General features: G+C 39.2%; 1 protein-coding gene across 1 annotated transcript in view; it reads right to left on the bottom strand.

Annotated features, from left to right (window-relative positions):
- Positions 1-15,772, bottom strand: part of lamc3 (laminin, gamma 3) — a 136,249-nt gene extending 120,477 nt beyond the window's left edge. Inside the window, exons 1-2 of the mRNA XM_039999894.1 lie at positions 15,121-15,772; positions 8,046-8,350 (exon numbers count right to left, since the gene is read on the bottom strand). Coding sequence (XP_039855828.1) covers positions 8,046-8,350; positions 15,121-15,508 — 693 coding nt within the window. The 5' untranslated portion in view covers positions 15,509-15,772. The remainder of the gene's footprint in view (positions 1-8,045; positions 8,351-15,120) is intronic.
- Between the last annotated feature and the right edge of the window lie 913 nt (positions 15,773-16,685).

Below are 16,685 nucleotides of genomic sequence, written 5' to 3'. Positions count from 1 at the left end.
GGCAGAATGGCTTACCATTGCGTTCAACAGAAAAATATAAACTCTCTGTTAAAAACGTCCTGTGTTCATCTTCATATTTTCTTTTTGCTGTGCATTTTTTCCTGCCATTTTAAGGGCCAACTTGCTCCTACTGGGAAACTTTGCGGTATTTTCATCTCACACACATGCGCATTTGATGAAAATACCGTATAGCTAGGTTTCATTTGACGTAGACGTGACGTCGACGTAAAGCGCGAAATTTGACTGGCGGTCGGAAGTGAAAAAGATAAGCGCAAAATCACAGACAGACAGTATGCAAAATGCCTATGTCCTGTTGTGTTTACGGATGCTCCAGTAGGTCGACCCGAGAAACTGATAAACGGTATTTTAGGGTACCAAAAATAGCCCAACGAAGAGGAGAAAAATGGAAAATTCTAACCGAAAAACGTAGGAAAAAATGGATTTTAAATTTACGTTTACAGTCGGGAGGAGCAGAGTCTGCCAATGCCCGTGTCTGCAGCAACCACTTCGTCAGAGGTAATGTTATGTTTGCAAACGAACTTATTAGCATTAGGTTGTCGTTAAAATTCTCGTTTACTTAGTGCTTTTAAGTTAGTAGTCTAATATTGACTTGATTGGGACTATAGGCTGCCAAAGTGCTTTGGATGACGAAGAGTCGGAGGACTGGGCTCCGACGGTCAATCTCGGCTACGAACGAAAACCCAGATCGGAATCAGTTCTCAAACGAGAGAAAAGAATGAAGCTTAAGGCAGAACAGCATCGATGTGCAGAGGCGATTTTGGATATGCAACAGACGGCTGAGAGCCCGGATTTGAGCCTAGTGACAGTGGAGAACCCCGAACTGCAGCTTCCAGCTGAGAATCCACAACCAGAAGACTTCAGTGTGAAGTTAGACCTCGTTAGACCTCTGAGAATGGTTTACCTTGAAACAAAACAACTGTCACTCTAACGAAGTCCTAAGGATGTGGCATGTTTGTTGACGTTAAAGCCGCTACCGCTAACTGTTAGCGTGTTTAAGATAAAGCAATATAAGAACAAACACTCACCCTTGCAAACACCAAACTGTATCCATCACGGAGACGTTTTGTTCCAAGGTTGTGGACCCACCCGCTGACAAAAAAATTGTACGCCTCCAGACTCTTGAAAGCTTTCATTTGCTGCCTAGTGTAGTAAGAAGTCTGGAGGACCAAGTAGTTGGTGATATCCACAGCCTCGATAGTAGGCAAATCCTTTACTTCTGTGGTGTATTCGGACATTTTCAAAGAATACGGATCACGTCCGATATATTTTTTAACTATCTGTTTATATCTCTCCCGAGAAACGGGGTCTAAAGTTGCACAATAGCTGCTCTCCTGACTCTCCACAGTGTCCTCCATGTTTACTTCCGCCCTCCACTCAAAAATCGCGCTGCCTCCACACGTCATCAGAACCACGTGACCGCAACCCAACTATTGAACTCAAGCGATGCAAACGCACACATTTTAAAACAACAACACAAAAAAAAAACCCAAAACACAAACACAAACTTTGATATGAATGTAAGAGCCGCATGAAACCAGGCAAAGAGCCGCATGCGGCTCGAGAGCCGCCGGTTGGCCACCCCTGGTATAAAGTATAAAGACACCTTTTTGGTTAGTTGTTGAAATTCTTCAAGATGAAACATACGATGGACCCAACAACATGCACACATTATGAGGTTGGCGAAGGATTCATTAGCTTTGCTAATGATTTCTATTTTTCCTTTTTTTATGCTTTTAACTTTCCCTCACACAACTTCTAACTGAACTCTAGTGGTCATAAAAGATTAAAGTGTCCGCAATAGCCTGTCTTTCTTTCACACTAGTTATAACTCTTGGACTACCTGCTTCCCATTCGTCCCTTATATAATCCTTAGTCCCTTAATTACTTAATCCCACATAATCCTTTCATGGCGAGAAAGGCATTTCTTTCTGTGTTAATTCATGAAGCTGAAAAAGTGAACTGAAAAAGTAATGCTCTTTTCACAATACCTCTTGAAAGCAGCCTGTCCTTCGAGCCCAGAGTTTAGCCTGCTATTGTCCCAGCTGCCGTAGTCAGAGTTTTATAAGAGACAGATACAGAGGCCAAAATAGCAGCACAGCGGTGAATGGCTAGTGTGAAGGGATTAATCAGAAAAAGACAGTTTAATAATTTCTAAACTAGAAAACTGGGGTGCAGCTGTGTTTTCTAGCAAGCATTGAACTTCTCTTATGCAAATAAATAAATATATATATATATAAATAAATAGTGGCTCCACCACCATAAGAGGTGAAACAAAGTAATACACACCAGAGTGGAAAGAGAGAGCGAGAGATGCAACAATGAAGCGGGAGAATAATGGGAGTGTGGAGAGAAGATTCTTGTGCTTGTAGAAATATCCAGAGTGGTCTTTTTTTGACAGTGGGTTAAGAGGCTATTGCTAAGCCACAGACATATTTATTTTTTCATTCACTCTCCTTCCATTGTTGTCCTAGCGGGACAGATGGAGTGGAGTCTTTTGGAGTCCAATCCAGTTCTGTTGTCCTTTTCCTCTTTCATGCAGCTGTTTGTCATCTTACTGACAGTTGCCTGCCACACAATGTGCCAAACCTCTAACAACACTAAAGCTAATCCAATAGTGCATTTCATTTCTATTTTCACTGCAGCTAGATGCAAGGGAACCTTACATAGCAGAGATGTGGCGAGAATGTCCTTATCCTTCTCAGCGCGGCTTAGCTCGTGCTTGAGAGATGATGTGGCTTCAGTCGCTGCCTTCTACCCTCCGTCTTTTCTCAGTTTAAAATGTGATCACTCTTGAAGAAAGCAGCCTCTTTCTGCTCTGCAGGAGGTGGAACAAACATCACCCATTTAAAGAGTCTTAGTTGAGGACTAGATTTTTTTTTTTTTCTTTTATGGAGACAGCGCGTGGCAGAGGAAGCATGTGTGTGCTGTTGTGGAAAGAGGTGGGCACCATAATTGGATCTGAGGTGTGGTCAAACAGTTTTACAAATAGGCAGGTTTTAACGAAAAGTTTGTAACACCAACAAATGACTATGTGAACGATTTCACAAAGATCTGCGTATTTTTCACTGAGGCCATTTTGTTTTTTTATTTTAAAATCCAATTTGTATATATTCAAATATTCAAATCAAATGTTCCTGAAACGAGTAAGCGTGGGGGGATGAAAGCCTGCAGAAAACCATGAACTTCAACAGTGAGCTAGAAAGAAAAAAGACCTGGATTTAGTCATGTTATGAATAAATCACCTTAAATGTCATTTGTAATGGTTGTATACTGTGAACAGAACATATTGGCAGGACGAGCAACACAAATCGCCCCCCACCGTTCTCATGTTTAGGGTAGGTTAGGCAAGGTTAAATTGCTTATCCCCCAGATATCCACACTAACTCTTCTTATTTAATGATGCGGAGGAGGACGGCTTACTTTACAGAAGTGCTAGTTTGGCTCTGTCAGGTGTATTTTCACACTAAATTTTAGGAGGAAGGTCACATATAAGAATATGTTATTATTATTTTCTGGAAGACGTTGCACAGGACAGGAGGAGATCTGACTGCGGACTGATCTCAAGGAGCCGGACTTTTGTTGTAATGTTTTAAATGAGTAGACGTTCCCCTTTTTCAAGGTCTTACAAAGTTTTTCTTCAGATATTGTGTCCTTTTTAAAGCCCTTTTACACTGACCAGTGAATCATTCAAGTATTAAGTAAAAGGTCCTAACTCAAAGGATGAACCTGTTAATGATATGCGATACTGCAAATTTTTGTATTGATTGAATACCAAGTATTGAAGGCCAGTATTACCAATACAAATACTAATAGTTTTAACTTATAAAGTCAATTTATGTAGCAGAGGGAAGTGTCATGATTTCTGAGATGACTCATCATCAATTTTCTGAATTCTAATCACATTTTATTGACCACTGAATCACTGTGATTTTTACTTTCCATAGGAATCAGTTAACACTATAAAACAAGCCTTTCAGCCTTTTCTGTATTTGAAACTGAGTTTTTTTTGGAGACGTGGAATGTAAATGTGTCTGTCGCTAAAGCACTTTGGACCAACTTCAGTTGTTTAAATGGGCTGTGTATGTAATAATGAAACAGACCTGACAGTCAACACAAAAAGGTTATTATATTCAAACATTTTTCATATCTCATGTTTAATTTCCAATAAAATAATGTATGAATTGTACCACATTTCAGTGGGCAGAATATATTATCTGAATGTCTGAATATAGTCTAAAGATAATTGGTCTGCTAATGTAGCAAGTATGACGACCAATAACACTTTAACATTAACTAATGCTGAAGCTCCAACATCAGTCATGATTGAAGCATTACTTTCACCAATATATAGGCTACCTGGTTATTCTTTGCCTCTCTGAAAGACTGTGACAGCAGGCTCTGGGTCCGTCTGAGGGATTTACTTCCTCCTCTCTTCAATTCTTTCAGTGCTTGTTCTCTTTTTAGTGGTCCTTTATGTCTTTATATAAGTCGGTGGTGTTGCCACAGTAGTGAATTTCCTTCCAACACACATTGCAGTTTGCAGTTTTTTAATGTATTGGTGTAAAGTGCTTCAACACTATGCTTGCATTCAAAGAAGAACTTTGAACATCCTTCAAGAAGCCAGGAGAACTATTCATTAAGACTACTGTGAAGAAAAGTGTGACTGTTTATCTTTTAGAGCTGTTCCTTCTTAAGTCAGTAAAATAAAGACTTGCTTTTATTCTGTTAATGTTGTGAATCTTTGACTAAAGAAGGGAAAGTACAGTTCCTTCTGATTAAAAGGGTTGTATGAGACTATCTAAATATTTCTAAATACTACTGATTTAGAATTTAGATTTAGAAGAAGAAATAGAATTATTGTGGGGCTAAGTAAAATTTTGATAAGCTTGATTAAAAAATGCAATGTAATTTTCGTCTACTATATGCAAATGAGTATTAAATGCAAATCCTAGTTGATATAATTAAAGGAAAAGGTTAATTTTAGCATTGCTCAGTAGAATTTGTCCACTGGAACCAGTTGTAAATGCCAAATAGCCAATGTACAACTAGCCAATGTACTCTAGTATTGGGTACTGTGGATTTATTGGCCCACGTGGCACCACAGTTTGTTTCCATGGCAGAAGGATGTGGTTCTTGCCTTATGTGTGTCATGTGAGTATCTGTAACTCACAACTGAATTGATTTAAAGGTTGCAGAGGCCTGAAGCCTACCCTAGCTGCAATAGTTTAAGAGGTGGGGGACAGCCCGGACAGGTCGCCAGTCTGTAAAGAGCGTTAGTTTGAAGCTGAAATTCTTAATGTGTATAATAACCCAAGTTAAGGAAGGGACGGAGAAGGTGCCAGTGTTGTGAAAAACTATGAACTGGAAATGACAATCCACATATTCTCAGGTTGCTTTTGTGTTTTACACTGGTGTGTGCGCGACAACAAGTGTACACGATCCATCTGTACACGAGGCCTCTCGTTCTCCATCGCTGTGTATTTGTGGAGGAAGGTGAACGAGCCCCACCCACAGTGAAAGTCAGGAGCATCGAAGCAGTGGAACAAGAAATTACAGCAGAATGACTTCCGTCTTATAAAACTGAAGCTTTCTACACAGCAGACACGATTCCTCTCTTGGTTAGTAGTTATTTTAGTGCATTCTCGGGTCTGTCTTTTCATCCTCCATTTCTCTTTACTGTTCTTGAATGTTGCGATGGAGCATCTCCCAGCTGTTAACTGTTATGTTACCTGCACTTTTGATTAAAGCCGCAAGTAAGAGGGATCGCATTTAATAGAGGTCCATTCTCCTCATCATTGCTCCCAGTGGTCGTTGATAAATCAATATGCAGGACATTTTTACTGGTATAGCACCCAGCTCTATCTACAAAGTTATGAATATAAATATACATTTGTCTTTACGTGTGCTTTTGCATTAAATTTAAAATATAAAAGTTGTATAACTTTCAGCTCACAGCTCACATTACTTTGCATGTATATATGATTTATGTCATTTCAAGTGACTTTATGGCTTTGAGTATTTAAGGTCCAGCTAAAAATAAAAATAATAATAATAACAGTAATAATAACTCTCTCAGAATTACAGAAATAACTTACAAATTCAATGTTTTGTCATCCCAGGATGCCAGGACGTAAATTACTGCCTGTCAGAAAACACTGGCAACGGCAATATTAGACTCGGGAGAGATAACGGTCCTCTTCTAAAAAGGGAACAAGGTCCACATTTGGTAGCTGAAGGGCTGTTGGTGAAATAAGTCACCAGTTAGTCAGCCAAGAGCCATTGATTTGTGTCCAGTTTGGGAGCATTGTGCTTTCCCCTTTCCGTTTCACTTGCTTTTTGCTTTGGATTTCACTCACTGGTCTTATTAAGCACAAAACAAAAACAAAAAGAGAACTACTTGGTTACAGTTAGGACAAGATTGTGGTTTGTGGTGAAATGCTCCATTTAACAACATTATCCCTGCAAATTAAATAACGACACTAACCCAGTATGTTAAATTTGATGCCACAGGGTCTTTCATATTTGTAACATGCACGTCACCAGCGCCAAAATCCAGTGTGTATCAGTGTGTGTTTGTAAGTTGGCAGTGGCTTTAGAAAAAACAAAAAACAGCTGCATATGAGTCGCCGGAAATGTTTTGCTTGAAATTTCTTTGGTTAATTTATAGGATCCACTGCTTGCCCACTGCTTACTTTCTTTCCACTATTTTCAACCACACACACACATATGTTTCTTTCATATGTTCATAAATAGTATTAGTAATGTATGAAGCATATGGTTCCTTCAGTCTTGTAGGATCTCTCTGTCCTAATTAGACAGCTTAATTTATTTTGACATGATTACTTTTGTCTATTTAGAACATACAGTAATTATCAAGGCTTTCTGGTGGTCGATACTTAATAATAAAGGAATTCACCCAATGTTTTCCAACTTAACTTGCAATATAGGAAACATGTGAACAGATGCATGTATGAATGCATACTCATAGCACCATCAAAGCAAAAGGAGTGGCTGCATAAAGTACTTTATTTTCTCATTTTTAGATACGATTTACCGTGCCCACCCCTCCCAGACTCACCCACAAGAGACTTCCATTAATTCAGCACAACCCTCTCAAGGCTTCATCAATGTTAATCAGAGCTAAACATAACATTAGATTCACTTCAGCTGCTTTGAAAAAGGCTCGAAGGCATGCATATACATGCATGGCTACGGGATGTTTGTTTGTGTGAAAGTGTGTGCAGTCGAGAGGCTTTGATAAAATCAGTGCTTGAAGGGGGGGGCAAGAACATTACATGCACTTATAAACTTTACATCAAGTTATGCGGTGCTGTTAACACTGTTATCACGCGAGCAGCTGCTACGTCCAGAGAAGCCTGCTGCTACTGCTTATTCTCACATTTAGATATATTCATTTCCTCTAAGAAAATTAATCTGAGCAGAAGCTAGCACCCATTGTGGATTATCATCAATGTAATGTATCAAATATTTCTTTTCATGTTATATCTACATGAATATTTGCTATTTATGATAAATATGTATTTTTGAATGCATTTTGGATTTTTATTTTTTAAAAAGTTTTTTTTAATTTCTTTCACTTTGCTACAGTTTATGATTATATTAAGTAAAGAAAACAGCTTTGAAAATCAGTGGCAATGGGTCTGATGGAGTGATAGATTCCAGTTTTTAAATTGTGATTCAAATAGTCATAAATACATACAGAGGAGAGGCATAAGTGAGTGTCTACAGCCTCCTTAAAAGCACTGAGGCTCTGTCATGGTTTGGGTCTACAGTTGAGCAACTGGTGTTGGATATCACGTCAAAATTGATTAAATTATTTACACAGAGAAGTATAGATATTGATCCAGCATGGAATGCTATCTGATTGGCAAAAGTGACATTTTAGCATAACAATCATCCGAAACACACTGCCATGCAATAACAGCATATCTGGAGAACACACAATGAAACACTATCAGTCATGAATACATGTATACATGTCACCCAACAAAATGCATCCTCACCTGCAACACCAAGCTTTGGTCAAAGTTGTAGGCACTGGGCCGACCTTCCAGTGTGGAGAAAGCCACGTTTCCTCCAGTGAGGGGCGAGATATCGCTGAACTCGTCTGTACATAAAGCAGTCCTTTCATCATCCCCTGGGCGAATGTAACCTTTAGCGTCTCTCTCGTAGGTCTTTCGACAAGAAGCGCTGTAATACTGGTAAGGTAACCAGGGCCCATCGTTTTCTGTACGCTTGTAGATGGCAAAGCTCTCTGGTCGACTGGTGTAGAATTTCAGTCGTATGTAGGTTATCTCAAAGGATTTCCCTGTGAAAAACAAATAAAATATGAATTAAAAGGTCTAAATGAGTACAGACGATTTCAGATTTAATTTGTGAAAAAGAAAAAAGCAATCACTGCAACTAATAGCTCGAACACAATTGAGGAGATGCAACCAGATTTTTCATTTGACTTGCTATTGAGGATTTAGCAAATCTGCTCATCTTGTGCTGTATTTGTTGCATCGTAAATGAAGAAATACAAAGTGTTGGTTCAAAATACATCAACTAGATCAGCGGCCCCCAACCTTTTTTGCACCACGGACAGGCCTTTAAGGTGTCGCAGAAAAATACAACAAAATAAAATGATTCAACCAAGACAAAAACAAAAATAATAATAAACATGAATTCACTGTCTAATTGTGTAACTTTACTCCCGAAAACGCCCTTTAATGCTCTCTGGTTGCTATGGTAACACATAAATATTTCTTTCAAAATAAGACACACAACTACAACACGGGAAAAGACCAAGGGAAACTGAGTTAACGATAAAAACCCTGAAAGCCATAAATTTTACACCCGAGCCTCAACTCTCGCACCTCGGTACCAAACAACTCACAGACTGGTACCGGTCCATGGCCCGGGGGCTCGGTACCGCTGACCTAGATACATTTGTGATGGTATGAGAGGAAGAGGTTATAAAAGGATGCCACTAACATTTGCCCACCGGTTTGCATGCCAGAGTCAGGAGGGGATATTTTTCTTTACAGCACTTCCTGTTTAGACAACTGCAGTAGGGAGGTCAGTGATTAATGCTATAGCTCTTGTCCTAATATAGAAAGCTGACATCTTCTTCCTGAATCAATGCTTCTTTTTGATTGAGGGGTGTTATTACCCCAATGTTTACTCACTGTTGACAGTTCAAACAATAACCTTGGAGCCATATCGTGGGGGATTAACTGGGTAGACACAAAATGAAGTCATATTGAGACCAGAATGAGAAGAAGCATGTAGAAACTCTCTTAACAGTCTTCTTCAGTGCACTCTGGGGTATTTTTTCTACATCATTAGATACTAAGTCTCAATCGCTCTGCACATTCGTGGAGGGGTGCTATCCGCTGGTACAGCCGTAATGACATCTGTTGCTATTTTTCTGCCAAGTCAGAGCTAGGCATCTTTGTCTCTTGTCTCTGCAGAAATCTCTAATGGTATCATTCCTTTGGGATCTCTAAGATCATTTAGCTTTCATTTACTCACCGCGTGAGGTGAGCTCAGCCCTGCTGGGACTCCGGCAAGAGACATAAAAGATGCACAATATGAAGCAATTGTTGGATATCCCCTGTGATGAAATGTAGACTAATTGCAAATGATATTTGTATGTTTTTATGCTTAATGTTTAATGATTCATGATCCATATTCACTCAGGAGTGCATTAAAAAAAATTCATTAGTTTATGTGGGCACAGCAAAGGGATTTTTTAGTTGTTGAACTTAATTTAGCAAAGTAACATATAACAAAAGAATACCTGTCCACTGTGTACAATGCTGAAATGCATCCAAATAAGTAGCATTCTTACACTTCAGGGATGTAAAATGATCCTTTTTATGAATAATGTACAATTATATTTTACTCTCATGAAAAACTCTAAAAGTTATACAATATTAAGTGGTCAAAGAAGTGTATTAAAAATCATATTCCCTGAAAGTAGTGTTGTAGATATGTACTACTTGTAACTTAATACCAAGAGGGACGCTATTGAGCACTGAAAATTAAGTTTGCACGGCCGGTAAAACAGCTTTCTTTGACTTTACAGAGCAGATCTAGAATCATGTGCATTAAAGATCCAGCCTAAGCTTTGAATCTTTTCTCCAGATACACAAACGCACCGTGGATATTTTGACAATGTTTACTGAGAATAAGCGTCGTATGCTGGAGAAGTTCAATGTCTGACTTGTTCTGACTCATCCATGTCAACTTGACACAGCTACTCTCATCTGCCCAGACTAAACCCAACACAAGCACTGTAGACTGTTTACATTCTGTTTACTCTCCGAGCGGAGATTTTTGAAATCAACAATCAAATATGGGAGTGGATTTGTCCTCTGATCACGCTATATCTCAGAGTTTGAGACCAATTCTTACTCTGTGACAGGATTACGTGTCCTATGTGAGCCGATGCTCAGGCTGTGAAGGCGTCCCGCCGAATGAGGCAGACTTTTATCGTTGTTTTACATCAGAAACAGGATGTTGCTTTTCTTTCACTGCGCTGAATGAGAACCAGCTGCAGACATCAGTGGGTGCTGTTAGAATGTGTGTGTGTGTGTGTGTGTTTGTGTGGCTCATCCAGTCTTTGTGGGAAAAAACCTGACCCCAATTCCTTACCAGCAAACTGCCTGGCATTTTTTTTTCCTTTTCCACCCCTTCTTCCTCATTATGTTTTGTTTACTCCCCTTGAAGCAGCCCGACTCCCCCTTTCCTCTTAACTCTTCCACAGACCCGCTCTGACCTGGCTGCAGTGTGTGTCCCTGCGTCCTACTGCTGTGTTTATCATCGCCGCATTTGCCTGCGTTCCCTTCAGAGAGCGCTTGTTTTGTTTGGAGAGGCAAAGGGAAACAGTGATGTCTAAAGAACCCCCCGCCAACTACCCAGATGGATCACACAGTTTTCATGTGAACCAAAAGTATGCCACGCATACAAAATTTAGGGATGTTCAGTTACATAAAAGTGTGTGATGTGAAAACTTAGTCATCATTCACTTAGGAATACAGTGTCAGGATGGAAGCATCAAAGCCGCCGGGTATAGGAAAACAAAGTTGGCAGATAGGGCAGTGGGAGCAAAGGTCAGTTCAGTCTCAGGGAGACAGACTTGTAGGTGCTGGAATAGTTAGAAGAATAACAAACTCTCCAATAACAAAGAAAATACCTTTGCAGCAGCAGGAGCACTGCCACCTTTTTCCAGAAAAAGAACTAGCCAGAAAATATAAACAACAAAGCCTCAAAGCACAGTCAGACATCTGCTTGCTATTGGAAATCAATACTCTCCATTTGATTGAGGTACTTCCTGTTTTCGGAGCACGTGATGTAACCGCTCATCTGTGCGCTGACATTTTCAACTTCTCTCATCTTTTTTGTCCTTGTCTCTTTTTTCTTTGAAACAACTTTCTGACAGGGAGCACTCATCTTCCCTCTACTGCATAGGTAGGGGAAGATTGGGGGATAAAGAAAATGTATGTGTGAACAAGTAAAAGCCTTCCCTGAATGCTATCAGCCCAAATAAACCTCTGCTACAAAGATACTATAGATACATGTTACAGACTATACACACTGAGAATATAGTTGGATAGATTTTACTCAAGTTCAGAAAAAAATCCATGCATTCCTCTTTTTACCAAGTGAATCAAAGCCCTCACTCCCAGGCAGGCTAGGGCAGGCAAGTGGACACTGGCAGGCACTTCTCCAATAAACTTGTAACCCCAAACTGAGAATGTAGTCAAGCTATCTCCATTATAAAATATTTGATCTGCTGCTCGACCTCTGTATTTATTCTATTTGTTTATTGATAATATAGATAGCCTTCCAGTAGCTGTACATTAAAGCAATACATTATAAAATAGTAGGGCACAAACCAGAAGGTGAGGGCTTAGGGAATGTTTTAATAAGGTATTGTGTCAGAGTGAACTAACTCTGTTATGTAAACATATTTCTGGGAATACGTCTCTCAAGGTTATTGAGAAGAACATTTAGAATATTTAAATCAAACATGAAAACTGATTTATTAACATTTGCAACAATCAAATTACATTTTTAACACAAAACAGAGCATGTCTACGAGAGGCCAAACGGAGTGCAACTTAAGAAAACACCAGCAATAAGAAAAACGCTGCAAAAGCCCACAAAACAAAACGGAAATGGGAAAAACGACAACGGAAATAGGAAAAAACACAAGGGAAGTGTTTCTGGGGAGACAATAACCCGACGGACCAGTTGCAGGAACCCCAAACATGGTAGGCATGATTTATCATGATTCATATAATACTGATGACGTATTTTTAGGCTAAAAGTTAGGCTAACACGCTTTCATCTTTTCTTTCCTCACAAAACCGATAGAACCTCCAGTTCTTTTAAGTGTCTCCCAGTGCAATTCTTAGCATATTTTGGTTCCTGCAACTGGTCCGTCAGGTTATTGTCTCCCCAGAAACACTTCCCTTGTTCTTTTGGAAATCAGTTTCTGTTTTTCCTATTTCCTTTTTGTTTTTTCCTATTTCCTTTGTCGTTTTTCCTATTTCTGTTTTATTTTTTCCTATTTCCGTTGTCATTTTTCCTATTTCCTGTTTGTTTTTTCCTATTTCCATTGTCGTTTTTCTTACTTCTGTTATGTTTTGTGTGCTTTTGCAGCGTTTTTCTTATTGCTAGTGTTTTCTTAAGTTGCAGTCCGTTTGGCCTCTCAGGGCCACCGTACATGCAGTGTTGCCAACTTAGCGACTTTGTCGCTATATTTAGTGAGTTTTCAGACCCCCTTAGCGACTTTTTTTCTAAAAAGCGACCAGCAACAAATCTGGCAACTTTTTCTGGTGTTATTGGAGACTTATTTATCTTTTGCATTGTTATTAATAAACAAAGAAATTCAAATCTACAAACCCAATGTCGGACATAATAGAAAAAAGCAAAAAGCACTTGCTTGTCATTTTGTTGGAACAAAAGAGGCATTTGAATAAATTCCACCATTTGCTTCTTTGAATGAAGTTTGTTTTATAAAAATAAAACCCAGAGGAGATTTCTAGCAATGCCATTCTACTGAAATTGGCAACAATGTAATTAGAGTGTTTTTGTGAGATAGTTCCCATTTAATTTGAGTGAACTGAGTGGAACTGCAAAAATAATCATTTACACCTGCTTTTAACCCCCAAATGGCACTTTTGTCAACATCAGCACATAATAAAAAAAATCAACAAAGACGTGAAACCAATTGTTTTTTTTTCCTACTTTTAGCATCTAAAAAGTATCAACTTTTCCTAAAGTTGACTTTGTGAAGTATGAGTTTCAGTTGCTAGGTATAGCTTAACTGGAATACAGACAGATCTCATTTTAGCATTCAGGACCATTGTCATTTTCAGGACTATTGTTAGCTGTGTAGGCTGATTTGTTGTGGGTGTGCTGTCTTGTTAACAACCTGCCTATGGCATAATATAGGAAGAAGACACTGCTGACTTCTCTTCATTTGGGAAAAAACAATTTTGTGTGTTTGGACTGTTTCTGTATTTTTTGCAGGCAGAATGAAGCCAAAAGAGGGGAGATCGGGAAATTTCTCTGTTCAGACTTTGAATCAAATGTGCTTAATATAATGCTCTGCATAAAAAGTAATTAAAATTACATCAGTGTTAAAATCGACATTATAAGAAATAAGCTAAATATTTTTCCTGGGTATGTCAAATACATATATGAACCATCTTGGTGATAAGAGACCTTTAATTGCAAAAAGGCACACAAGCCCAGCTCAAAAAAATAAATGGAACGGGGAAAATAATTGCATAAAAAGATTTGTATTAATGCGTTTTAACAGTAATCGCCACATTTTAATTCAGTTATAGTGACAAATGTGCTGTGCTGCTTATTTCAGCAGTTTTGCACAGCATGGTAATGGGATAATGATGTTAATGGCTGGAGTGAGAAATGTCAAATGTGTTCACAGTGCACAAAATGTGCGTCAGAGGCATTTTTTCAGGGGGAAAGAGGACACAAAGAAGGCAATTTAAAACAAAAACAAAACAAAAAAAATATGATTTAACTTGTGCGTCTGATTTGCAGAAAAAGTCCCAGGTAATGCAAATTAATTTACCTTCCTGACAAATATCTATTGCCTTCCAAATATGATTCATGTAAATGCCTCGCTAACTTCCCGTGTCCCTCTTCTTGTTATTCTTATTATTATAAGCTACTTATTGCCTACAGTTTCTCTAAAAAACACATGATGGCTTCAGTTTCATTCATAGTCAGTTCTATATCTGCAAAACTGTGAATTTAACCTGTAGCAGAAGATTAATGCTAATTTGTAATGACACCATGTGAAAGTGTGGATGTCAAGTTAAAAAAAAAAAAAGGTTAGATAACAGTCTGATTTGTTTTTAATGATATCTATGAAGGCTCCGTGATGTGGTGCTATCAAAGTTTGATTCTGGGCCAAATCATATTCTTAAAATAAGTTGAGTGGCAGCCAGAATTGAATGGGTGCATACTCCATGACAGCATGTGGGCTAAATTAACGATACTGTGAGCATGAAGACCGTTACTTGGTGCCTGTTTATGCATGTCAGATGCAACTGGTTATCTTCATGTAAAATCCCACCAAATTCTCAGACACACTCTTGTGAAAGTGTCCTCACTGAAATACCAGAAGTCTAAGCTATGTCTGGGCCAAAGTGTTAACCTCAGAGTCAAGGCGGCCTAACAAAAATCATGTGTTCTGCAGCACATCTGTGTTGGATTAAAGATTTCTCCATCAAAGGCCTCACAATACACAGAATAATGCATGAAGATATGGGTGTCCAGAAACCTAAAAAGCTGATGGTATCAAATTTCAGTGTGCAAAAAAAAAAACCTAACATGTACTGTATTTCTGTGAGATTCACACCAGACTGGAGTCTATCTGCAGTCTGTAGAGGCTCAGATCATCAAAACAACAAATGCAGTGCCGTATTATAAACATATTTATACACAACATTAGTATAACAGAGACTACAAGTGAACTCTAGACATAGCTATTAGATCAAAGTAACGTAAAGACAGATATTTAAATTAAGTGTTCAGGATGTGTGCTCTTACCGAGGTGAAGGGTGAGGTTCACGGAGTTGGGATATTGGATACGAAAGTACATGGACTGACTTTGCCACCACGTGGGCTCCTCATTCCGGTGGAAGTCTGTCAGGAGGCTGGTATTGTGGCTTAGGTATAGATCTGAGGCATCACAGATGTGGCATGAACGAGTTGACCCTGTCTGCATGCAGTAGTCCTCAGGTGGAGAACCACACACATTGGAAGCCACCACCGTGCGACTGAAGGCAATATTCTCAAACTTGGGCATACAGCTGCTTGGCACACCCTCCTCATCATAGCAGGAGTCCATAGCAGCCCAAACAAAAAGGTGTACGTGCAGATGAAGGGAGAGCAGAAGGGCAAGGACAAGAGGTCTCACAGTAAATGATGTATCCATGTCTACAGCAGTTACATTTACACTCCACAATCAAACATCCACACTATGTTTTGACAAAGTGATCCATACACATGAAGACCCTGATTTGAGAAAACAATCCAAGAATAGGAAATAGGTCCAGCTCAAAAGTTTCTTTGTCTGTTCTTTGTGGTGTGCCTCTGTTAGATCTCCCACATATGTTCTCCCTCTGTGGAGTGGAAGTTTATGCAGGAACTTCTCACATCGGGAGCAGCATGAGGCAGAGGAGGGACAGGGGTGGGGGCTTGAGGATCAAACGGTTCATATAACTTCTCCACCTGCTGGTCGATAGACACATTACACCATGACCAGCTTTAGATTTTGAGTGGATATGAGTGAAAAAATATCATCTGAAAGGAAGACACATTCAACATCCATTTAAATATTGCAGCACCGAGGTTTTTCCACCACCGAGTAAAAAACGTACCTGGCAGTTGGCCCCACAGCGGGGCGTTGTGATAAATGCTGACTGTAGTGATTCACAGTGGAAGACTGAAGGTGCTGAAACTGTCTGGAAAATTTCAGCCGGCACGGGTCATCTTCATAAAGGGATGTTGCTCAGGGGAGTTCTGCGACCTAAAGGGGCAATTTATTTAAAAAAATGGAGAAGTGAAAGAGCTACATTGCTTTTTCTGCAGGATCCTCTCGAGACCCAGCCATTATGAAGAGTGAAAAGTGGTTTGCGTATCTTTGTAATTCACGCTGACTGCTCAGGCTCCTATAAAACATCCATCAGCGTTTGATGTCACTCAACCAGCAACCTCGAGGCCAATAGCTGATAACTCAACAACTCTGTTGTCTTGTCCAAAGACAATCACATGAACCACAAGAGCTAAAATACAAAACTTTAGTCATCACACCAGTGGGTGACATCACCCACTCTTGCATACAGCAAAGCCTTGTATTAACAGTCTACATCCTATGAAGTTGCCTAGATAGCTATAAGAAGATAATGCATGATATCTTTGCTCTTAACACTAACTTGATGTTCAATTTCCCGAAGGGATTGCAATTGAGGTACAACATAAGTACCCAGCAAAGAAATGTTTGTTTTAGTTATTATTATTATTATTATTATTATACACCTACAGAGAAGGACGTGGTAGATTTTCATCACTTGCTTTGCTGTTACTAATTGGATCATTTGCTGAGGTTTGTA

This window comes from Simochromis diagramma, unplaced genomic scaffold (assembly GCF_900408965.1).
Source record: "Simochromis diagramma unplaced genomic scaffold, fSimDia1.1 OVJJ01000596.1, whole genome shotgun sequence".
Classification (NCBI taxonomy): Eukaryota; Metazoa; Chordata; class Actinopteri; order Cichliformes; family Cichlidae; genus Simochromis; species Simochromis diagramma.
Note: the sequence above shows the minus strand (reverse complement) of the source record. Positions and strands in the feature narration are given on the sequence as shown.